The sequence below is a fragment of the Aptenodytes forsteri genome, unplaced genomic scaffold (assembly GCF_000699145.1).
Source record: "Aptenodytes forsteri isolate BGI_AS27 unplaced genomic scaffold, ASM69914v1 Scaffold292, whole genome shotgun sequence".
Taxonomy (NCBI): Eukaryota; Metazoa; Chordata; class Aves; order Sphenisciformes; family Spheniscidae; genus Aptenodytes; species Aptenodytes forsteri.
In genome coordinates this window covers 1,860,542-1,886,895 of record NW_008795435.1, presented here as the reverse complement: position 1 = coordinate 1,886,895, position 26,354 = coordinate 1,860,542, and the positions used below count along the sequence as shown (strand labels likewise).

The 26,354-nt window shown below is 36.7% G+C and overlaps 1 protein-coding gene across 1 annotated transcript in view; it reads left to right on the top strand.

Annotated features, from left to right (window-relative positions):
* The window catches only part of AGMO (alkylglycerol monooxygenase), a 193,181-nt gene that overhangs the window by 75,769 nt on the left and 91,058 nt on the right, over positions 1-26,354 (top strand). The window contains exons 4-8 of the mRNA XM_009281045.1: positions 3,135-3,238; positions 9,240-9,335; positions 23,439-23,505; positions 25,070-25,135; positions 25,242-25,321. Of these exons, the coding sequence (XP_009279320.1) occupies positions 3,135-3,238; positions 9,240-9,335; positions 23,439-23,505; positions 25,070-25,135; positions 25,242-25,321 (413 nt within the window). The remainder of the gene's footprint in view (positions 1-3,134; positions 3,239-9,239; positions 9,336-23,438; positions 23,506-25,069; positions 25,136-25,241; positions 25,322-26,354) is intronic.

Here is a 26,354-nt window from a genome sequence, read left to right as displayed (position 1 = left end):
GAAGATGCAGAAGGTTTCCAAGACCCAACTGGGTGGAGTATTCAGGAACTTAAACGTGGTCCCTCTGTGAGCAGGAGGTTGGACTAGAGACCTCCTGCGGTTCTCTCCAGCCTGAATTATCCTATGATTCTATGATGTTCATTCTCCTGAATGAAAAATAGCGTTTTTGTGCATATATATATTGCAGTTATTTATTTTTTTAATGGTATTTACCAATCACATTTGACTTAGAAAACATCAAAAAATCCATTAGAGCATTGTCTGGGTGGCTTTTCCAGTTCCATCATCTATTTTTTTTTCCTGTGGCTTCACAGGAGAATTTGACTGGAGAGATCTACAAAATGCAGTAATATTTCCTGTTTTCTACATAGACTTTTAAAAAAACCTGTTGGAATTGGCCATATTTCCATCTTGCTCTCTTTTTTGGTCATTACATAATAATACGCATGAGAAAGTGCATGTGAGAGAGTCTTTTATAATTTCGTTCTCATTCAAGTAACTTTTCTCATTTTGCTTCAAGTTATCATCATTATGAATGAAAAAATGAAACCACAACTCTTCTATAGACACATACATTTCGGTTTCTGTCGCGGGTAGTTGGTGAGCAGTCAGCTGTATTCCTCAAAGAGTGCTTGGTCTGTTTCTTACATTTGTGAGATGTCTTTTAGGCGTTATGATTGTAATATTTTTAATGTACTAATGGTTACAAACTGAGTTTTGGGGTGATCTATTTCACACTTATTTGTGATGTTATTCTTTTGCTTCAAATAAAAAGTTATTGATGATCAGTTTCTTCAGATAAATTTTTAAGACAAAAACTATTTCCGATCATCAACTCTGCCTATTTTGCCAAGGAGTTTAACATAGTCTGTGCCATTGATGTCAGCAAGAATAGGATTAAGGAGCAGGATTTAATTTACTTAGCTGTAACAGAAGTCAGAAATAGCTTTAGCAGTTAAATTACTTGTGGCAGAACTGTTTGTTTATGTCCCTAATATTCCTGTGGTATATTTTTGAATGATAGATCATTTAAGCTGACTCGCACATCTGAAAGATTAACATTTTACCAATATTCATTTACCTTATTCCATATTCTTGTTAGTGTAAGAGGCAGTTTAACTGAAAAATGAATGCTAATAAAATGCCTTTTTAGTAATTCATTTTGAAAACCATTTGACCTTAACTACAATGAAAGTAGACTGTAAAAATCATCATAGATTCCCTTCCTTGAACTTTTCACAATGCTGAAAAATGACTGAGGGAAAGAAGCAAGATCCAGTTACTGTACCCTGTTTGTACAGCTGTACTTCATTGAGTGGAGGCTTGTGTTACACACAGTTTGTGATAGGAAGTAAATGCTTTTAAAACAACTAAGGAGACAGGTCTTTAACCTCCACCTTTTCAGATGCTTTGTTCACTCATTTAGCTTCTGTCGAGGTCTTGGGAAACATTTCAAATACAAATTATTATTGAGTACTGAAGCTCACCTGAATAATTCATCTCCTAGTGAGCTCAGTAGGCAGAGATGCATTAAGATGTTGTTGGGGTTTTTTTTTTTTGAGAGAGATCCCTAATTCTTGATATAGTGAACACTTGTTCCTTCAGGAACAAATGCATTTAAAGAAGAAAGAATTCTCAGATTGAGTGTTAAGTGTTTTATGATGGTTGAAATTACAGTTTTAATTCAGCAATTGTAAGGATTTTCAAGGACTTAGAGAACATTCAAAAATGATGTTGTCATGTAAATTACCAAACTGTCAAAATTCATTAGATTTAAAATTCTCAGTTTCTAGCGTTCAAGACTGTTACCTCCTGTTACAAGACTATCTAGTCCCCTGAAATGGTGAAGACACCTTGAGGTTCATTAAGAGGATTTTTTGGCATTACTATACATTGCAAGTACATATTAATCACCAGACCTAAACTATTTGATGTAAGCTTGGCACCAGATAATTTCAGGATTTTAAATACGCATTATAAGATCATTCTGTGAATGCGATTCTAATATCTGCCAAAGGCACTTCTCTAATTGCTCTGGTGAAACAAGTCGGTGGCAATGGGAGTGTGCAGCTGGCGGACAGCCAGTTCACTTTTAATTTCTGTAATCAGCTGAGGCTTTGTGTATACTTCATCCCTGGAAACACATGTGACCTTAAATTTAGGTTTATGCTAAATAGGCATTATTTGGGCTGCATTAACCACCCACTTTCTCATTTTGCTATAATTAAGGTCATCCTCGTAGCTATACATCTGATGGCCATGAACATTTTTATCTTAACCTCCCATTTAAAACTGTCCAGATATCAATATACAATGCAGAGGGGCCACCCAGATCTGCACTTAATGAGAAAATGCCTTGAAATACAATCAGGATTTTGAAGTCGTCTTCACTGCAGTGCATTAGAGGTGACATGCCTTCAGAGGACATGGCTGACACTGGTTTTGCCCTTATTCCAGCAACTTTTTTTGAACTGTAACACAATAGAGCCACTGCTCTCCTTTGGCTGGGTCCAGAGTTCCCAGCAAGCAACGATTTGTTTTTTTTGACCGTTTGTCACTAGTGGGCAGGCAATGGCTGTGTTTTGTGGTCTGTGGTACAAGTGGGCTTGAAGATTTACGTGTTCCAGAAAACTGTAAGCATAACAGCAGACACCAGTTAAGTTGTTTAAACTTGAAGCGTAAGATTTTTGGAACATTTTGTGCCCCCTTCCAGTCTTGAAATGTAACTTCAGTAAACAAATGCAGGCCTGAAAGCATCCTCAGTCCTTGTCCCTCTGAACCCCGTAACAGAGCTCCTACTGACTCGTGTTATCAGGACTCAGCTCAGGCTTTCGGGCTGTTTAACTCCCATCTCGCGCATCCTTCTGCTCTTCCAGCAATGATTTTAGTTCCTGCCACAGCCTCGCCCTCCTCAGCATGAAAGTTACATTGACTTGTGTCCACTTACTGACATTTAACCCAGCCTACCCAAACTCAGCTCTGTACATTAGGTTTTACTACCTGCTATACTGTGGTAAAATAGCAAAGTGTAAATTGGGGAATTAGTTGCTTTTAGCTTAAGAAAAAAGGCCTTGGGAAACAAATGTTGCTTTGTTCTCTAGTACATACCTCATTAGAAATTATGTGTTTTGCAGAGGTTAATATACTGTGGGCAGCACACCAAGTACATCATAGTTCTGAAGATTACAACTTATTCACAGCCTTGAGACAATCTGTACTGCAGAAATACACCTCCTGGGTAAGTTGCACAAGGTTTGACAAACAAATTAATATCAACAAGATTTAGTAAAAGTGAAAACGTTGTGTTTATTTCCCTTTGAAGAAAAACATGTAAATTATTTAAGATGTTTGACACTGAAAGCACAGAAGTTGAAACTGAAGAATCTGAGAATCATAATCTTTAAAAATACATTCATTAATGTTTTTACAGCAAACTTGAAAAGAGATACAGTAGTTAAGTTTAAGAAGGCTAATTATAACCCTGCATTTATGTTTTCATAACTTTTTGATAAAATGGGACAATTTTTTTCATTTGGTTATTCATGCATAAGTACAGGAAAAGATCAGAGTATAGCACAACTACTCTAGAATATGTCTGTATAACTGAAAGGAGAAGGGAGAGAAAGCATTACTAAAGATTGCTTTGGACATGCAAATGTATTTATTTGTCTCTGCTCATTCATGTCACGTTTAAGTACTCCAGTACGTAAGGGCAGTATGCCACTACTTTTACCTAGCGTTATTTCAGATATAACTTCTTTTAAAAGATGAGCTGTGTACATATGCAATATAAATTAAGACAAGTACTCATTTACAGATTTAAAAATGTATATTTCTGAATACATTCATAAATGTAACATACTATTCATTGTTTAGTTCTGGGGCCGGGATAGCTGCTGATTTCCTCAGTTGCGCTCTCATGTTGTCTCTTGACTCTATTTTTTAACTCAGATTGTAGTTTGGTTGGTTGGCTGTTGTTTGTTTTTAAAAAAAGAATAATAACGTCAAAATTTGAATTTTTAGAATTAGAGTTCAAAAGCAATGTTCAATGTATTTTTGTATATATAAAACATACAAATGCTCTTCTCCAATGAGGTATAATACTGGTGGTGGAGTAAACCCACAGTCCTCTGGCAATCTCTACAACTAGCCTATGAGCAAACGACTCAAAGCCAAAAGTGTGTGCTCACATGCGCAAATCCAGTGTAACTCCATTAACTTCAGTAAAGTTAGTCTGGATTTATGCTCACATAACTGAGCATGGACTTAGCCTGTTGTTCATAACTGTTTCAAGCCCATGACATTAGATGAGTTAAAGTGCTAGGTTCCAAAAAAATGACTAGTTCTTCTGGAAATTGTGAAACAGATACTATTAGTTTTGTTTCTTAAAGTCTTCTCTGTAAATTCTTGTTATTTTTTTGTTTAGAAAATAGTCATCTAATCTAGTAGGAGTGCCTCAAATTTAAATGGCCATAATGAACAATAGCGGAAGGGATGCATCTCTGTCACAACTCTGCTTCCTATGTAAATACTGCCATGTTAAAGATTTAACCTTTGCACGTTTACCCATTGGGACCATATGTGCAAATGCTTAAAAAAAACAATAATTCAAAAAAGACAAAAAGCCTGTGTGTGCATATGGGTGTGTGCATGAGCACTTTGCCTGCCTGCGTGGTTTTGAGGATGATACCTCAGAGAGCATAAAATATTCAGGAAGGCCAAGATGTCTGGCCACCTTAGATTCTGAAGACCATCCTCAGGACCGCACTGGTATCACTTGGCAAATAATATATGTTCATTTAAAATTCATTTGCTTTGAGCAAAGGGGAGCCAGCCTAGGAATCCGTAATACTTTTGTGTGCAGTGTTTTTTCCACCAAATATTTGGTATTAGCCAAGACATTTGATTAATGTAAATATTGGTTTACCTCCCCCTAGAACTTTTGAGAGGTGTGCCAGTTTTCTTTCTCCAAAGCCTTACTGTGCATGAACACAATTCTTGCTAATTCTTAATAGCACTGCTATTTTTTTGGACCGCCAGACTTGTCCAGAACCCCGTGGATGCATCTTCCTCGAAGCTGAAACTCAGTGAAGCCTTTAGTTACTCCCTGAGAGTGATCTGATGTTGTTGAATGTGTACTGTTGAATGCAGTTTGACATGCAGTTTTGTGGAGGCTGTGAGAAAGTTGTGGTGGATGATGTGGGATTGTGGGACTGTTCTGCTGCCAGCTCTGTATGTGTTTTAAGTTAAACGTTATAAGATAAATAAATCAGCATATTAATCTGTGTGGGTTGTGCTCGAGCTGATTGAAAAGATGTGAAATGAAAGAGAAGAGAAAAACATGCCTGAAGTACAATCAGTGGTGTGAGATGTACTCCCGAACTTGGAACCAAATGTGTATTGCTTCATGTCGTTTGCACACACAGCGTTTCTGTTACTCCAGTGGAGGGACCGTAGTGAAGCAGACCTACTGTTAGGACTGAGAGGTGGGGTCGGAGCCCATTTTGTGGGAAAAAGATGTGGGAAAAAATGTATATTCATTTTTAAGATGAAATCAGCAAGCTAGTGCTATATAAATCTTTGCTTCTGATGAAACGCTTAGTTAAAGCGTCATTGTGAACAGAGAAAGTAACATACACGCCTTGAACAGCTACGATTTAATGCTATGAGTACCAGTTCTTAACTCTCCTCCAAGGGTAAGATTTGATTGCAAATAACAGATCCATAATAATTTGATAGCTTTAGACTATACGTTTAGATAAAGGGTTGAATTATGCCTTGTTGGTTTAACAGCGGCAGAAACATCCGTATATAAATCTGGAAAGGGAATAGGTAACACTGTTCTTTTCAGCACCGAGTCACAAAGTTCACTTCTTACCTACGGAGGGGTCTGCCAGGTCTGGGATCTGTAAGGGAGGGGGCTTTTTTCCACCCTGACCCTCAACTCCTGCAGAGCCCTGTCAGAAGCATAGAGCCCACAGCCCACGTGAACGAGGCGCGCCCCGCCGCGCCCCGCCGGCGAGCGCCGGCCGCATCGCCCGGGGGCCCCCGGAACCCGAGACCCGCCGGCGGGCCCCGGCCGCATCGGCAGGTGGCCCCAGAGACCCAGCGTGGAAACGGAGGGGCTCGGGGCGGGAAACCCAGCCCTCCCACTAACCCGCCGGAGCTTCAAGATTTTCCCTTTCTGTAGCGGAAGGGTTCGTAAGCTTTTGCTTACAAACGAGAGGGAGAAAGGTAGAGCGTGCAGCGGGCGCACGCCCTTCAAAAGGGGCAATGCCTTGAGCGTTAAGGCGCGCAGCTGGAGCGCAGCAGCCCCAGGCAGGAATCCCTCTCCACCTCCTCCATGAGCGCCTTTCCCGTCAGGTTATCAGTTATTGTGGCTCGCTCTCAATCACTGGCGCTGAATCCACAAATGGGAAAAGATCTGTGAGTGTGATAAGTGTTCTTCTGCAGCTTTGACCAGAAATGCCATCTTGGAGCCAGGAAAGCTTTTCCTCTACAGATTAGTGAAAGATGGTACATTCCCATGTAGTTTTGATTTGGTGAATTGGCATTTCCAGTGAAAAACTACGTAATGATTTTTTTTTCGCCCCCTGACATTGATCTTCTTGTTCCAGTGGAACCACAGATAGGACAAACCAAATCTTTTGTATGGGAGATGTTTTCATTCTTCCATATGGGTTCTACTTTTGTGAACGATCTTTGAAATCCTTTCTGTGCAAAATAAAGCTTACATTGCAAGGAAACATGAGACAGTTAGGAAAGCCTTCTCCTTTGTCAGTCTCAAATTTACCTGTAGATTTATATAAAATTTTCCTCATCTCACCACTTAGCGGGGAAATCCTAGTACTCATTGTGAGATGTAGGTTAGAAAATAAATATGAAGATGATCCTTCCTTCCCCTCTGAGTCATCTGTAAATATCACCAAATTGCCTCTGATACTTTTAGGGGAAAAGCATACCATTTTTAACCCTGCTTTAAATCCTGCAAAGACTTCCATGAATAATTTTAAAACCATCTGTTTTTTTTTTTTTTTTTAAATCAACTTCCTCTCCATTCCTTTTAAAAAATTTCCTGCTCTTATCATGCCCTTAGACAGGTACAATCAATAATAAGAGAAAACTGCGGTAGCTTTACTTAAATCTGGCCATGTGTCCAACTTCTTCGTTGGCTTCTTTTTAAGATAACCTTTGAGAAAAACCATGCCAGCCTTCTGGCTGTTGTGGGACAAATATCTCTCAGTCTCTTTTTTTTGTAGCTCCCCCATTTTTAATAATTAAATACTAAGGGGGTCAAGGTTAGAGAAAGGAGGAAAAAGGAACTCAGAAAAGAGATTGACTCCATGCCAGTGTTTAGGGCATTTCTTCTAAAGTATGGGAGGCTTGCACTACATTTCTGTTTCAGAGCATGGAGAATCGTGGGTTTGAAAGTCACTCTTCTGTTTAGTAGTCTTCTGCACAAGGCAGTCTGATCTGCATTTTTAACTGTTAAAAAAGTCTCATGCCCACCTTTACTCCAGAATTTCATGCCTAAATGCCACATCCCCCCGATGGCATTCACTAGCTTCTACCTTAGCTTAGGTAAGAGTTGCTACCAATTTTTGTGAGTTTACTCAGGCCGAGTGATTCTTAGGGATTGAATGTGCAAATTCCACCTTCCAAATAAATTTTTCTTTCTTTTTTTTGTTTTATAAATATTATGCAAACACTTCAGCCTTTGAGGATCAGACTGATTAAAACAAAACAGCTGTTTACATTCTTTTCCCTACGTTCCAGAAGCTCAGCATAGCCCTTCTACCACCTTTGAATTCCTTGACTTCTTGGAAAAGAACTTCCAAGACACTCAACCAGAAACACTCCACATGGAGTTTGTGAGGCAGCTGTGATCCATGAAGCCTTTGAATGTAGCTTTTGAAATCACAGCTGTCCCAACCCTAGCAGGTGATGCTGAAACTGCAGTGACTTCAGGATTTCTTTCTAGTACTTCAGTTGTCGTCTGGTGTTGAAGCCAGCAGACCGAGCTGGGATTGCAGGGCCTTAGTCCTCCATTGGCTCGTGACAGTGAGAAACAGCTGTGGTGACTTTCTTGAGAGCATCAGTCACATCATGGGGATGGAAGTGCATTTGTTTCACAGCTCCAGTGTGACATCTTACCTATTGGGTCGGCCTTTTGACAAAAACTGAGGGGATATCAGCATTAAATGCTATGTGCAGACCTACACTAAAGGAATTCCGGGCTCAGGAGGCCTGTCATGGCTATCAGATTGCTTTCTCTGATGTTCAAAGATTTGATTTTTGTGAGAAGGACAATAGGAATTTGAAAACAGAGTTTGCTAATTTTGCTGTGTTTCACAGGGAGGTCTTATGTGCTACCCAGATTTTCCCCGAGAGCTGAAGAGACTTAAAGTTTTGAAGATACTTCTGCTACTGTTTGGTTTAGGAAAAAATCTCTGTATTTTAGGGAAGGATTAACTTCTTAATGCAGCTGTTATAACACAACGTCAGGTAGAAGAAAAAAAAAAAAGATAAGCCTTTTTCTGAAGAAAGCAGACTGACTTTTAACATGTGAAGGTCTTGGAAGTCTTATTCTATTGCTCAGCCAGTTAAGCAATTAATTGTGAAATTCCTGGGACTTTACTCTGTATGTAAGTTACCAGTGCCTTTCATAAGTAAGCAGTTTTCTGAAACTGTTTTCATGCTAGCACATCTTTAGAACTCAGCAATATATCGGGGCTTCAAGGGAGATGCCATGTGGAAGTTAGGGTGCGAATTTATAATTAACTTTGAAAGCCCAGTAAGCTGCCTTGCCCTTATGGTGCTCACGCAGGGAGTTCGGATGGAAAAGCTATAGTGTTATAAATTCACACCTTGCTTACTCTGTGATAATTCTTCCCTATAAGGGAACCCTTCACATCAAGGATATGTTGCTGTCTGCTCTGTATAGTACTCAGAATAAACTTCTAATCTCAGGATTTCTGAATTCTTTTCTTGATTTTTCTACTTGCTCACATTATGAATTTTGGCAAATCACTTTTGCAACAATTTATGTCTCATTTGCTATAGCACATCTAGTAGTAACATAATAATCAGTATCTATTCTACATAATGTCTACATTATGGAGGTATTAGGAGAAGCAATTATCTTGTGCAGTGCTTTGAGCTCCTGAGATAGTACTTTGTTATATCATCACAACTTTAGAATGATATATCTAACGTATATTTTCTTTCCAATTTTTCAGATTTTCAACTTGCCCATGGCTCTTTTCATTCCCCCTTCAGTGTTTGCTGTTCATCTACAGTTTAATCTACTTTACCAGTTTTGGATACATACAGAGGTAAACCAGGTTTTTAAGCCATACCTAAACAGTTAGCCTGGAGCAGTGTCCTGGAAATCCACTAGCAGCTGATTTATTGTGTAAGAAAAATCTTTGTCTGACTTCTTTAAGGAGAAACATCTGTTCATTTTTATTCCTTTTTCTGAATTAATATTGCTAAGTTTATAAGAAGCAATGAGGCCAGTTGGTCCCAATTACACTTAAAAAAAAAAAGTAACCGTAAGGAATCAAAACTTTTTGCTATTTTAATACTATATTTTCCTTTCTTGCAGCTTATTAAACATTTCTGGCAGATACTGAAACTGATTTCATTTCTAAGATAAATATTTTAGGGAAAAATATCCAAACCCCACTGCTTCTTCAAGATCATTTAGAGTTGCAACTGAAGTCAGATATTGTTTCCTTCTTAGGGCAAGTAGTTCTCAGATGAAAAATGCTCTTTGATTATCTGATGGCTATTTGTTTATGACTGCACCTATTTATTTGTGGTTTGTGAGTGCATAGACCATATCCAGTTTGCATACATATACAGTTAATAACCCATTGTAATTAGTAAGTAGTTTCCCACACTTCTCAGGTAGTTGAACGGCCTTCTGCCTTCTCCCTTGCAGTACCGTGGAGGTGTTTAAAAGTATCCCATGTTATATGTCAGTAGCATATTTCTCAGTAGCCCCTAGTGGGCTGCGGGCTAATTGTCTCTACAACACTTACTCCTTTGATTATTCTGATTATACAGATGCCTTTTTCCCTCTGTAGTTTCATTACGTGATCTATAGAACAATTCTTTTGGAAGACAGTTTTATTTTCTTTATCTGCTATTTTAGGTGATTGTATTGCTTGAATTACAGTTTTTATTTTCTCTTTTCTGTGTGTTTCCTTAAAAAAGAATTTAAAAAAAAAAAAAAGGAAAAAAAGCTACTTACAGTGACCCAATAGCAAACTTCTGTTGTTGAAATTTCACTTCTGTTGGGCACATTTCTAAAATCATTAATACATGTCTGATACTCTGCAACAACCACATGAATAGGAAAGGCTTACAATAAAATGTCACACACATCACCAGAACTGGCATAAACTCAAGCAATACACAATTAAGCTTGTCAAAATGTTTTGAACAAATTTGAACACTTTGAAATTATACCAAATGAATATTCTGAATCACATGGTAGCAAAGTTTCTTTGACCATGCCTTAGGTTCCCCAAACTGGTTTTACTGTGTTTTATCACTAAGAAAAATATAATATGCCTCATTTACCTCTTCTCTGCTGTCTGAAGCCATTTCGTCCTTGGCTGAGATGTGTTCTGCTGTGTAACAGTAACCCAATGAGTCTCAGCACTGGTGCCACAGTGTGCATCTAAAGTTTCTAAAGTGAATTTCAGAGACTTATGAATCACCTACATCCCTCTAAAGCGCTAAATCCTTCATAGGGCTTAAAAGGAATTTCCATAGCATATGTGCCATGTGCCAAGTTTAGACACTAGTCTAAACAGGAATGGATTTCAGTCTCAATTAAAAGATAAGCACTCCTTAGTATTAAATTATTGTGCCAGTAGAAAAAGAATGGATCTTTTGTACTGATCCAGTTGATCCAATCATAGATCTTTGTTTACAATGGAAGATATTCTTAATGTTGATGTTGTTGATTTTGTAGCACAGCTGAAATCAGTTTAAGTATGTTGAAGTCATGCTTTAAGGTCAAAAATGACGTCAGGATAGAAATAGGGTTACACCACGTATTAGCAGTTGGCCTGCTCTCAAGGGCAAGGGCATAACAGACAAGAGAAGGGGGAGGAAGGGAAATAGTAGCAGCTATTGCAGCAATGCAGGTTTATATTAGCCAATATTTTTGGTGAGATTAATATGATGCCTCATCATTATACTGGGCGTTTTTTGCAACAACTGTTACAATGAAACTGTTTAAAGCTGTGGCATTTCTTTTTTTTTTTTTAAGTCCTTTTCCTGAATTTTAACAGTTCTAATTATCTTACACAGATTATAGTAAAATGAAAATCCTTTATGTAAGTCTCAGTTTCCAGCAGTTTCCCAACATACGAGATTTGTTTGGGGCTGCAGGCCTGGAGTTATATAGAAAACAGCATCCTGTCTCAGTGACTGCTGCTAGCCCTTGCTCTGAGAGCTGAGATTCATCATCCCGTGGCAGCTCTGGTGTCCTCTGGGAGCCCGTGGTGGGTGCTGTTACAGGGTGGCAGTATGTGTCATTAGGGGACTAGTGGAGATACGCTTCATTATTTCTATTCTGCCAGTGCAAGATGTAATAGTTTGCTTCTAAAATGCAGGAGCATTTGATAAGAAATGTTGTTTGTCATTAGACTTCTATTGCTTTTAATCAGTATCGATATTTCCTTAGGCAAGATTTGGCCCCATATTGACTAGTCAAGTATGTTTGGAAATCGTAACTTCACAAGTTTTCATTACACATCCTTCTCCTTCAGTAAAAGAAAATCTAGTAAGATACAGTAAAAAATTCTCTTTAATAGGTGATTTTTTTCATAACACTGAAAAGCTTAATAAAGGATATGCATAATTTATTGTTTTATAAAAGAAAAAAACCCATGATATTTAAGTAATAGGAAAGAATGAAAGTATATGAAAGTTTCTGAGGGAAGACGTTTTGTCTTGGGAGTAATTTAAATTGAATTCAGTAATTACAAGAGATGGATTGTGCTGTGCTGAAACTTTCTATACCATGTTTCAGCCTAGAGCAAAAGTTTATAGCCAAAGTATGATCCCTGATATTTTCCTATACTTTAATTTATAATGTGTCCAGTGCTGTTTCAAACAATGCTGAGAGAAGTTTCCTGTGTTATAACTTTGACCTTCTTCAATATTTGTTACGTCAGTTTTTGTCCAACTTTCCTACCAGGAGATCAGACATGGTCTATTTTATTTTAACTCAAGTGGCTCGTATATTTCTGTGAAGACAGTATACCAAATCATAAATATAAAAAGTACCCACTCGTTCTGTCTCATAAAGATAAAAAGTACCCACTCATTCTATCTCAGTTACACTTCTTTATTTCTTGCATAATTGGTATGCGTTAGCTTTTGGCCTTTTATATAAAGTAGTACAGCATTTTAAACACCGTAAATCTTATATAAAGATTATACTATACCATTCTTTTAGTAATAATAAAAGATCTTTAGCACCAAAATCAGAATGGACTATTGATACAAGAAAGGCATTGCTGTAATTAATAAAGAAAGGTTGGGTGTGCTAGAGTGAAAACACGACTTTGTGACTTAAGTTATGCATTTGCATTTAACTATATTCTCCCATTACAAGAACTTTGCTGTCTGAAGTCCACTTTTTTTTCACTGCTTCTGCACATTATTGCACTGTGTACATGGCAATCTGACATGATATCAAAAATTTTCCAAAGATTTTTTAAAAATCTCTGAGGAGCACCAAGGTATCAAGGTATTGAAATAAACTCATAATAGTTTATTTAAATGAAAAATGAAAAAAAAAAACCAAAACGAACTGAAGAAAACACTTTTCTGTAATAGTGCATAAAGATAGGATCTCAATAAATCAAGAGAAAACAATTTTTGGTCCTATCCAATACTATTTAGGTCAATAGAATAACTCAGTCAGTAGATCTGCTCTTAAATGGTCTGGGAGAAATGTTTCTATGACTAGACCATTCTCAGCTAGATCATAAGGAGAGTAAAAAAAAATACTTTGGTCAAAGAGCACTAAAAATCTAATTTTTCAAAAGCCACAAAATGTTTCAGGACTGTTACTGACAGATAGAAATACTCCATTTCAGTTTATTTTCACAGGTGATTCGGAAGGTCTATGGCTCATATTAAACTATATCCTTCCGTTATGCATTTATTACAACCAATAAGTTAGGTGTGTTTATAACCTGATAGACACCTGTGAAAAACAGAAATTAGTTTCTGTTGGTTTAGCTGTAATTTTTATGAGATGTCAAATTGTATTTGGAAAGTATCAACTGAATCAATCCCTGTTGGTAGTAATTGCAGCAGCAGATTATTCCGGGCCTGTTTGATCTTTGACATGCATTAGTTTCTGTTTAATTTTCTAATTTAAGGAAAGACTGTAATCTGCCCTTTACCATACTCATGGAAGTCAGGTTTCTTAAAGCATCTCTTTTTCCTTTGTTTAAGTCTTCCTACCTCATCAAACTCTGGGAGCAGAAAAATGTGAGCCACTGCTATTAACCAGGACTAACATGGGTGAAAAGAGGTGAGGAATGGGAAAAATTTTGGCAACACCTGATGCAGGCTGGAAAAAGAGACGTGAAATTGCTACAGATATAGGCCAAAAAACATTTGGTTTTATCAGAAAACACCAATTCAGTAAAACTGAAACTTGCTGTGGAAGTATATTGTATTTGTAAAAAAATATTTTGCACTTATGTGCAGTGTGTACTAATCTAAGTTTCTGTCTATGACTTTCTTTAGCTTTGACTTCTGCTCAGTTTTCTTTAATGGAAAACATTGAAAGAGAGAGAAATCGTGGAGGCTTCACGCTTTCATGAAAAGGACTTCTGTTCCTGGCAGGAAGCCATGCACAGACCATCGGGGCTCCCTGAGTACAGGTGAGCTGTTGTGGCCCAGTCCTGAAGTCCTTACATCAATCAGCTCTTACCGAGGAAGATGGCCAGATTCAGAAAACAATCTTCTATGTTTTGTTTTGGGTTTTTTTTCCAAATATGAGCATAGGGTCAATAAGGAAATTAAAGAAGCAGATTAAAGAACCAAGTAAAATTAAGTAAAATGTGTAAAAAAGTACGTATTTCTTTTAAGTAGCAGTACCCGTGTGATTACTGTAACAATAGCAAAAGCTATTCTTGAAACTCTAGAGGACAAATGTGCCTTTTTAAGCAGAAACTATTTAAGACAAAAGTCTATTGGATGGCGGTTAAAAGAATCATAAAACCTTTAGGACAATGTGATAAATAAGTGACAGCATGAGACAATAGATAAAATACTCATTTATTAATTCCCAGGCCCTAACAATTGAGATTGATCCTCTATTTCTTTGCAAATTTAATTTGTCCATTTTCTTGGGCCTACCTTTTCCACATTGTGTGCTGTGGTCTCATTTAAATAAACAAGAAAGGAATGCAGGAGTAAACAGGTATAACAAGGTTTATTTAAAGTACTTTCAGTAGCTTAGTAATTTAGAAGCAATTTAGTAATCTGTTTCTTAAAACTGAAAGGTAAATTTGATGAAGAAATGAGACTTTGAATTTAAAAGGCATTTTAACAAAACTTATTTGACTATAATGCTTTTGAGTATTTGCAGTGGGAAATTTTGAGTATATTTTGTGGTTGCTTTGTGGAGTTGGAGAAAGATTTTTGGTAATGAGCTAAAATCTTCAATAGTTTGCAAATGAAAAATGGAGATGCTCTGCTGGTAGGTAAAAAAATCTTGAGGCCTTGCTTACAAAGGCATATATTTATGCTTAATTTAATGTACTGTGAATAGTTCCTATAAGGTCAGCGAGTAATGAGTCAAACTTAACGTGTGGAAGTTTTTGCAAAATGGTGGTATACAAGTGGTATTGAATGGATCACAGTGGATACAGAGTATGATGGACTGATCTGATTTCCTGGCTGAGGTGAGAAACGTGGCTTGGTTTTGGTTTTGTTTTTTTTAATAAAGAGCGTCACCAGTAAAAGGTAAAATCAGTAATAATCCAATGTATTGAGTATAATTGTGAAATTGCAGTCTCTCTTGAATTTGATGCTGGAAACTCATTTTGAATTCAAACAGCATATGCCAACAAAACCTTTCATTTTCTGTATTCTAATACATTGGTTCATTTAATGAAAGAACAAGCTTATTTTCTTTAATTCAGCCACTATAGCCAAAAATAGACATGGGTCTGTCTGATGTGCCCTTGAAATTAGAAACGCACACATCTGTTCTAGTCAGGTTACAAGGGATCAGTCTAAAAACTTGCCATTCATGAGGCTTTTGCTAAAAGTCATCAAAAAGATGAATGTGATGGAGGTGATATACAGCCATTCTCCTAGTCTGATGTTCAAGATTGTGTCTGACAACTCTCAGTGACGCAGCTGATTGAAGTGGAATTCCTAGAAACAGGTCATGTCGTCCGACAGCCTACTGGCTTTTAGAAGCTAGATTTTCTGACTGTTACAAAGATCCAAGAAATTATTCTAAAATCAATGGGGAATGAACTAATGGCTGATTTGCATAAAGAATAAAATTTTGGTTTACAAAACAAAGTACTGGTTCCATTCCTGATAGCTGATGCTTTTATCATTCAGAAACTCATTGTTCGCCTGCCACAAACTGTCAACTCAAGCATTTATTGTGGAGAGAAGGAGAACAAATAAATCAATAAATACCAGGGAGATAAAAATACTTTCTTTAATGCAGACAGTGCCTTTGTAGGTCCAGATAGGTTATATATACAACATAGACAATAAAACTCAAACATGATTCCAAGAAACAAAGAGATCTCACTGCTTCAATCCAGTGTGTCTGCCAAAATCGGTTATTAGATTTTCTCACCAACCTGCAGGATGAAAGTCTGGTCATCATTGCGCTTGCCAGAGCGCGGAGAAAAGCAAAGCTAATAACACTATCACTAAGCGGAAATACTAGCAATAACTGCAAAATGTGTTCCACTTTTCCATGTTTCACTCCCCCCATGAGGGGAGAAAAGTATTATCTTTCTAGATATATAAAGCATATAACTCTGCTTTTTGTTTTAAATAAAAAGAATAACAAAAGAGAGAGAAAATAAAACATTTATAAGAGAGCACACTGTTCCTGTCCTGCTAAGTGTAGGCTGCACTTGAACACAGTTAAATCAGGAAAAACGTAGTGGGATGAGGTCTGGAGTTCCTTCCTTGGCACCTAGGACCTCAGTGATGATTAGGACTGCCAACTTTACACCTTAGTAGCCCTAGGATGAGCCTCCTATTTGAAACCTAAGTGCTCCTTGGCACTTTTAGGTATCTGAGTCTGCCCAGAAGTGCCTTGACACGGTCAGTTGGTATTTTATTCTAAACTAGCTTCTCTTTCAACTGAACTGCAGAATAGAGAAGGACTTAAAAATATTTAAGTTGTTTAAATGAACTGAGTAGTGCTCTGCACCCAGTAGCTCTGAGTTCAACACGCAGCACAGGAGCCATGATCTTTTTCATTCAAAAAGTGGCTGCCCCACAATAATCGGCATATATTGGAGATTTGCATTTGATGGGCAACAATCCGGGCAGGGGAACCCTTCCCTTTCCCCCTTGAAGCTGGGTCATTGGTGAGGCCAGAAATGAAAAGTTTATGGGATCAGAACATAATCAGGAACTTGACTTTCCTAATAATTAAGTCCCTGAGTTTGAGTGTTGGCTTCTGGTCCTTGAACCAAAGACTCTTCTTGCAAGAGACAGCTGTGAAATGTTTACTTCAGCAGCAGTTGGCCTGACTATTGCTAATCTGCCTGCAGAAACCCTAAAACTAAAAATTGTATTTCAAGAGTTTTATTTTGGCCACCTGTGTCTATTATGTCTCTGGAGAATTATCAAGATAAAAATGAAATGAGCTACTTCGAGATGGAACACATTTTAGCATATTCTGCATCCTGCAAAACAATCTAAACAACTCATTTACCAAATAAATTTAATATAATAACAAAAGGATATCACATTAATGTGAAGATAAGTTAGAGATACTGCTCTCTGTCAAAAAAGCAAAATCTAATTTTCCATCTTAACATATTACACATAATACTCTTGAGTTTTTTCTCATAGCTTGTACTCATTGAGAGTCTATTTAAATTAGTTACGGCTTCAAAGCCACCAGAAAATTTGAAAGACACTTATTTGTTAAAAACACGAAGTGTAGGATGTTGACTATATTTTGATCTGTTTAAAGAGGAAGGTGAAGAGCTACACTTGGCTATATTTTAGTTTATTTCAGGACTGGCATGCTGATTTATTACTTTCTGGGTTTTTTTTTCCCCCAAATTGCCAGCATGTATTTGTCAAGCTGCTGAAAAATACTGAAATTGTATAGCAATTTTTCTCCTGGAGTTTGTTTAAAATGCTTAACTTGATATATGACTGGAAGAGTGACTTTCTCCATGCTCTGCTATTTGTAATGCTGCAATTAAAACAACCAGTTAGTGTAGGTTTTCTCTCATTTTTAGTGGATATATTGATTGAAACTTCCTATATGTGCTCATCTTTCCCACAACAGGGCTTAATTCAATCTTTAAGGAAAAAAAACCAAAAGTTGCATCCACTTTTTGAAAGTGTTAACTGAAATATTCACGTAAGATGCCAATTTGATTCAAACCTTACCTCCCGTTTGAGGTGTAAACCAATGAAAAGTGACAACAGCCTGCCTTCAAGATAATTTATTATAAACACATTTCTTAAGTCTGTGTGTTTATTATATAAATATGCCCTAAACTGGACTATCCATTAAGACTAGGCTTTCACCTCCCATTCCTATAATCCAGATTTATCAGAAATTTGCCCCCTATGAAACTCTTTATGATCCCAACAGGCCTGATTCCTCTCGCTTGTTTTATTTCTAAACTATAAATATTTTTTTTTCGCTCCTCAGTGTGGCAATTTGGCTACATCCATTTTACATGCTTACTGGAGTAGAAAACTGCCTAATCAGATAGGAAAACAGTTGGCGGTATATAAATCAGGGTTTGCCGAGGATTTCAAAGTGTGAAACTGGCAGACGAGCACATATCCTAGGAGTTCTGCCTTTCCCCAGCTTCCCTGTAGAGATTTCACATGGCAGATATAATCACCAGGGCCATCTGTATAAATACATGGGTGTGTTGTCCTGAATTAACACAGCAGCTCTACCGGGGAATGTAATTAAGGTCTTATTTTTAAATTTCCACACCAGACTGTCTGAAATACAGATTTATATACCAGGAATAAAAATTGTATCTTGATTTTGATGAGGAAATCAATAGTAATATGTGGTTTACTACCAACTAATCTAACAGAAACCCCAAAGTTAAGTTCAGAGTGCTCCTTAGTGATGCTCCAGGGATGAATTTGCCCTCTCTTGTCCTGTAGATCAGTAACACTATGATATTGAAAGTAATGCTGTGCTACAAACAGCTTTTTTATACTCAAAGAAAAAAACCCCGACTTTTTATATACGAATGATTTTACTGTAACATCGCCTGCTCTACTCAGTCGACATTCCTTCCTAACATTCATGCTGAAACAGAGTTAAGTAAAGTTTGATGTTGTAGTGGTGACAGGAGGAGTTGTTACACAAGATGTAAAGTTTCCCTTGGATTTCATGTCACGATTTTTTCTCATTATTTAAACAAGAACTACATTGAAGTGGTGCAGGTACCAGGCAATAAAGATTTCCCTTGGTGCTGACAAACTCTGAGACCGCAAACGGAGGTTCTTACATGCCGCAAGAGATATTGCATAATGTTCTTTTCCTTTAGGCTGGGGATTGCTGTCACAAAGGAAACATCTTTATATAAGAGCTACTATTATAGAAAAAAACATTTAGTTCTTACTATGTATGGAGATTTCACTTCCAGTACATTTTGTTCAGTAATGTATGGAAACCATTTCTAAGCTTGCAGCTTTTAGCCTGCCTTGTTTATTAAACTGCTCTTGGAATTGCTTCAAGTGTTGTCAGTAATTCTGCTGTATTATTTAGCTATACCCAAGTACAATAATGGAGGGAATATGTTTTTTCTTTAAAAAAAAAAAAAAAAAAAAGAATACATGTTTTGTGAAGAGATCTGACAAAGCTTTTATAAGTGGTATACATAAGATACCTACATATCTGATTTGTAGGTAGTTTATCGAGTCCGTTTGTAAGGATTTGGGCAGGTGAAAAATTATTTTTGTGGCTATGGCATGTTAAAAAATAAATAAAGCGAACAGGGAAAGAGTTTTGCTGGCACGCTGCAGTTCATCTGTGGGTCACTGGCATGGGAGTTGAGGTGCACATGATGTGTTAATTGAGAGAGGAAAAATTGGAGACAGGAATTGATTTAGAACAGTAGATGTCTGTATCAGGGAAACAAACACAAACGTAAACCCCCCAGCCATACTGGTCAAAATACAGATAAGGTCACGTTGGACAATAGTTGGGGTATTTCAGCTTTTAGGGGATTGGTATTTTGGTATTTTTGGTTGGTATTTTTATGATATTATATGATAAAATATCATATTTCATTTATATAATATATATCATATATATGATTGGTATTTTTCTGTATTGCCAAAATCACTGCAAGATGATGATATAAAGAACAAGAATATTTTATATTCACAAGCAGACTCTTTTTCCTTTCAATAGTATGAAACAGAGTTTGAAGTACAGTCGATAGAGATAATGACATTTCCACTTTTTTTTTTAATTTTGAAACTACTTTCTAGTAAAAAGGTCTGAAACAAAGCTTTCGACTGCATACAAAAACTATAGTAGCAGAAAGCTTTTTCTTTTTTCAGTGAAAATCCTGCCACAAAAACTGAGCTGTGCTGCTATTCTTATCACATTTATTTAGTTAATTTTTTGATTTTTTAATTTTTTCTTTTCCCCTGAAATGTGAACATTGTGAAAATTCTTATTCTAAAAAGCCATTTTGAATACAAAGCTATTTTAAGCTGAAAATGTTTTGCTGTCTTGAATGACTGAGACCCAGTGGTGTATATGCTTTGGTGACCGGTTGCAACTGCAGTGTAAGCCTGGTTACTGCTACCATGAGCACTTACGAGCTCCTTTGCAGTTGCCATTCTCCAAGGAAAAAGTCTGGACACAATGAAGGCACAGAAATGAGGGTAGACTGACAGCCAAAAGGTAGATGGGTAGGTGGAGCACCTGCCACTGCCTTTCTCCTCTCCGTTGCCTGTTAGGCATTCTTTTGAACATGGGCTGTTGTTATGCCACATTAAATTTTGTTACGAGTCAATTCCTACAAACTTCATTCATTTCACTGTGATTTCAGTAAGTTCCTGTCAGTCCGACATGACAGGGTCAGAATCTTGCCTGGCAAATATTGCCTTAGTATCCTAGCCTTGACAATTTACTTTGGTGAAAGATCTGCTTGTAGGAGTTTTGCCCCTGGTAAGATGGCAGAATATAGAAAAAATCAACAAAATTCAACAACATAAATTTGTTCTTTGCCATGTGGTGGTGCAGGAGCCTTCAAAATTCAGCTCTCCAGAGGTGATATGTTTCTGTTTGTTGGGATGATATATGGATATATAAAATATACATTTATTTGGCACCAAAAGTTTTTCACTGACAATAGTTTTTTCTGTTTTAGAAATGTGCTAAATATATAGAAGTAATTACTGATAGGTTTTTTCTGTTTTAGAAATGTGCTAAATATATAAAAGTAATCTTACTGATAGCAAGGGAAGTTTCTAGAAATAGCACCCTGTACCATTTTGAATATCTGGTGAAAAAAATTTTTTGATGTGTTTTAGCTGAAGTGTTGATTTATGGATCGCTAATTTCAGCATGCTGGATTTTTGCTTGGTCAGGTAGAGAGTTCTGTACCACCTCTGAGCTTAAAAGTCATGTGGTTATAATTGTTATCTCAGATGATATTTCCATCAGCATGTGGCTAGTATGTCTTTGCAATGGAGGTAATCTTGGCTGAATAATGAATCGAAGTAGGCTCAGGCATCAATCACTAATGATGCTGCAGAGAAGATATTTCAGTAGATTTGTAAATGTCATCACCCAAAGAAAGACTAGTAGTGGGCTGGGACCATTTTAAAGGATGAGAGAGGTTTCATTTTCCAAAGAAAATACTTTCTCTAGGATTAGTCAGAAGTATTTATTTAAAATTTTACGTAAGTTCCCGAGGTCCTTAGGGAGCCGCAAGACACAAAGTTCTACTTTAGCATACAGATGTATTATATGGATTTTCAAAAGGACGAATTTTAATTTTGAAATATGAACTTAATCAGCTGGATATTGAAGACTTGAAGGCATTCATTATGAGGACATTTTATTATAATCCACCTGTAGGCTAAAAGTGAAGACTGCTATTTCTTAGTGATTCCCTGCTCTCCTAGCACAGATTTGGTTTATTTTCAGAAAAATTGTTAAAATACTGAGCTAAAAATATATTGAAACCAAGTGGGTCAAAGTTAGGTGTGGTCTAATAGATAAATCACTGCTTTCTCAGGTGCTGGGCTGCAGTTCAATCCAAGACATTTGACTCAGATTAAATTAATTTAGTGGTCACATCTCACATAGCTTAAAACAGTGGGATTTTCTGCTTGAGAGAGGTGGGAAATGGAGCTAGCATGAATGATGAATCGTTTCTCACCTTTAGGTGGTCTTTTTAGGCTTGAACTTATTTTGAGGGAGAACTGAGAAACACAAATGGTCCTACTTATGTTGTCCTTGGCTTCTGAGTTAAACAAAACAAAACAAACTTGTCCCAGTATTCTGCTTTTCCAGTCAAGTGTGTGCAGGATTTTGAGACAGATGCTCCAAATGTTACAGTTCTCTCTATCTGAAGAATTTGCTCATTTCTATACTCCTTTAATTACAGAAATGCTCTACTTCACCTATTAAGTAGAAGTTCTTTTATCTGTTTTTAAAGACAGAAATGATCAAAAGCTATTTATTCCTTTCATTGTGGTATTTGCCTGATTCGTGAAAATTTAAATACATCTGAAGAATGTCCTGTGTCTACTTTTTGAGTCCAGATCTACTTCCACTTGCACTAGTGTGAATCAAACGGAAATGGAACTGGCATATTTTAGGACTTTGTTCTGTAAATCTTAAATGAATAAAAATCCTTGTATGTTTAGTTATTTAGATGAATGGGCCTGCTCTTATGAGTAATGACTGTCTGCCTCTCTACTTAATGTGTTGTTTGCCAATATTATCTCTATTATTATATTACAGATCACCTATTTCTGCAGCATGAGTATTAAATTTACTAATTAAGTTCTGTAAAAGACAAAGTGATAGGTTCTGGGTTTTCTTTCTTAAGGTCTAAGCATTTTTATTTAGCTGCCTTCCCCCCCCCTTTTAATTGCAAGACATTATGGTCATAATCAGACATGGTGAATAGATACTATTTTAGGATATATTTTGAACAGAAATCCTTTTTGGTCATCCAGTGATTGCATCTATTTGATTGATGGTTTTGTGTTTGGGATTAAGCAATAGTTGCTGTGCTTTGGTATCCACACACTTCTGTTGAGCTAACCGAAGCACAAAATTTGAAGTTAATGCTGGCTTTCGTCTGGCTCCATAATACAGGACAGTACCTAATTTAGCATAAACCCTGCTGATACGAACTTAACTCATCAGCTTTTTCTGTCAAAGCTTGAATCAATAGGCTAAGTTTATGGCAATCAACACTTTCTGTCATTTTTGGTCTGGTGCTAAAATGATCAGGGCTGGATTTTCTGTACTGTTGAATCGTTGCCTTAGATCGCAGCTCCACTATGAATTTATACTGGTTTACTTTCCTTTAATGCCTCTGACTCATGCCGGTGTATTTGTGACCATACGTTGGATCAGATTCAGGAACTGATCCAGTTAAACTAACAGAGAAAAACAAAACAAAATTAGTTTTAACTTTCATCAGTTCCCTAATCAGGTTTGCTGTGTTACTGCATTTGTGCCAGGGTAAAAGAAGGGTATTGATAGAAGGAACAAGCAGGCAAAGGTACTGAAGGAGGAAGGAGTACTTGTTTCTGGGTCAGTGCCAGCCATTTGCTGATTTAAAGTGTTCACATAACTGGGATCTTGGAGTTACAGTGGATCCCAAGCAGTGCCAACGGATATGGGTAAAAAATGTGAGTGAAATGATCTGTATGGAATCATGAACTGATAATAAAAATAAGAGGAAAATGTGCTGCTGGATCAAAAAGAAATTTGATTTTTAACTTGCATTTTACTAAATTTCACTTTTTTCATGAAAATTCCTGTAACAGTAATACAGTGAAATAATGGTTCAGGCAAAAAAATTGCATTCTTGTCTTTTTATGCAATTCTCCTTAAGATAAGCATCCTCTTTATGCATTTCCTCCCCCTTTTCCCTCCTTTTTGATTTTATATAGTATTTTCATATTAATTGAAACATTACTTTTTTAAGGTCATCACCAACCTTGGGCCTCTGGAGTGGATCCTCAATACTCCCAGTCATCACAGAGTTCATCATGGTAAGCTAAAAGTGTAACCTTTTATTCCTCAGTATGTTTTTTCTCATGGTTACTATTTGTATAATAATAATAAAGTACTAAAATTGTGCTGTAAAGTTAGTTTTACAGAAGGATTTTAATTTTGATCATTGCTTCAAAAATAGTCCTTGTTCAGTTAGAAATGTCACAGTTTTTTAAAAAACTTTTTTATAACAAATTTAATTTCAGAATTTTTACATTTAGGATTAATTATTGAGCAGAAATTAAACCTGGATAACGTGAAATAATTGGAAGACTTTGAGCAAAACAATTAAACTTTTGTAAATATGAAGAGTGATAGAAAAAAGATCTCTTCCTTCCCTGACTACTAAAACATCATCAACTTGTCAATCACTAACGGATGCTTTTGCATTCAAATTCAAGCACTGAATGTGCAAAAAGACATGGCTACCTTTTAGAAGAAGAACTGTTAAATGTTTTAGTGGAATTTGGTTTCAGCTGTCTGAATTATTGAAAAATCTCACTTCACACAAGTGCATGATGATTGACTTTTCATCAATATTCAGAGGCATTCAAGACCGTACTCCATATGTAAATTGGATTAATAACTCCACTGCATACTGAAAAATGTCATGAGCATATCTGAAGAATAGAAATGGATTTCGTAGATGCCCTTGGCTCATTCAGTGTGCAGAGATAACAAGTAAAAAAGTAATAGGGGAACAGAAGAACAAAATAATTTGAAACAGACTCAAATGCAGTTATATGTACAGAGGATGTTATTAATATTTATTATATCCTCCCTGTGTAAAGTGTTTATGGCACTGTGTAGACTTTTTAAAAAGACTGTGGTGCTGTAAGTGTCTAATCCTTGAAATTTGCACAAGTACTGGTAATCCTGGAGGGAGACACTCTGCTCTTATTTGCTTTGCTGTAAATCCAAACTAATCCTCTGATCCTGATCGGAGTTAAGCAGAATCACTCTGGAGCTGATCAGGTGTTGTACAGTCGCTCCAGACAGTCTCCACAACCTTGGGGATATGTAATCAACGTTACTTTGCTCATACTTTTGGTAGGACAGCTATATACAAATACATTCCCTAGAAAACAGATAGAAGGATCAGTTTTCCTCACACTGAAGTTAATAATAATGAAGGCAGGATCAGACATATGGCATAGAAGATAGAGACAGCTGAAAGCCATTAATGAGGTGATTGCGCATAAACGTATTTAGCATATATTTTCTTAGGTATAAACTGGTGAAATTATTTTTTGTTTGCTTTTTAATTTGTCTTTATAAATATATTTTGAACTGAGTTTACTCTCCAGATCAGTCCTTTTATTTCACAGAAATTTTGGGTATGACACATTTGATTTGTATGTTTGAATCTGAGTAGAAAGAGAGCAATAAGCCTAGTAAGAAAAAAGAAATTTTATAGATGTATAAGGAGTGGTGCATTAGCTACCTTTTAAAATTATTTTTAGATTATAAATTGTTGCTAATGATGAAGATATCCCTTCATAATTCAGTTGCATGTATTATTATATATGCAATTACTGTTCTCATAAATTATTTTTATTATAGGTAGAAATCCTTACTGCATTGACAAAAATTATGGTGGCACATTCATTATCTGGGACAGGATATTTGGTAAGTAAAAAAAAGGTGTTCTCGCTCACGTTTAGTTAGTGTGGCAAAAATATGTATACTTTTGAGTTTGATTGTTGGTTGTTCTTTTTTTTCCTTCTTCCACCAGGAACATTTGAGGCAGAAGATGCAAAAGTTGTATATGGCTTAACACATCCAGTAAATTCATTTGATCCCATCATGCTCCAGGTGCTATAGTTTGTGTCACTGACTCTGGTATCTTCAACAGGCACTCATGTTCAAAAGAAACTCCTCTCTTAGGAAAAGTTGGGGCCATCCTTGCACTACTGCACACTGAATTAAGTTATCTACAATTTCTTCAGTATTTCATTACAAAACAATTATTTCTACTCACTGCACTGAGCATATGCAGAGCTTGTAGTCATCACGAAAATACAATACAATAAAATTAACAACTAATTACAATGGATATATAACAGGCCTTGGACTGAATGATGTCCATTTTGCCATATGCAGAGCAATATGCAGCGAAGCACAGACAAAAATATATATTTCATCTGTTGTTTGTCTTCTCAAAATATTGCTATTTCATCAATAACCCTATGGTGTAATATCTTTACTTTTTTTATCTATTCTGCATATTTGCTGTTCGAGGTACTCCAGAATGATTTGTATTGACAGCATTATATAGCAGCCGTCATGGTCTCGACAAAACCTGCAAAACAGGTTGAATATAGTTTTTTTTGGAAAAAGGAAAGAGGAGAAAAGAAGAGAAAGGAAGAGAAAAGGAAAGAAGAGAAAAGGAAAAAAAAGGAAAGAAAAGGAAAGAGAAGAAAAAGTACTTAGTGTGGTGCTGCTTAGATTTATTGGTCCAGGCTTCACTTAAACTGGATAAAAATTCTCTGTAAAAACCTTAGAGACTGAGGAGTATTGAAGTCCCTGTTTGCTTTTCATGACTGTTCACCCAAGGAGGCATCTCAAAGAATGAGAAATTCTACCTGCAGGGGTGTCTGGGCTGGAAGGTGGAAGGATGGCCACAGCCTGTGCAATTATATCCATTCCAGGCAGAGACTAAGTAATGTAGTTACTGAGAGTATGTCATGTCAAGGTCCCAGTAACCAAATTCTAGTTTAAAACTACCATAAATATAGCTATACAATATACCATTAAATACTCTGGATTGATTACAGGAGAGAGAGATTTTTCTCTGGGCAGAAGTCATTGTAATCCTCACTGTAAACCAAAGGCTTAATATGGCTCC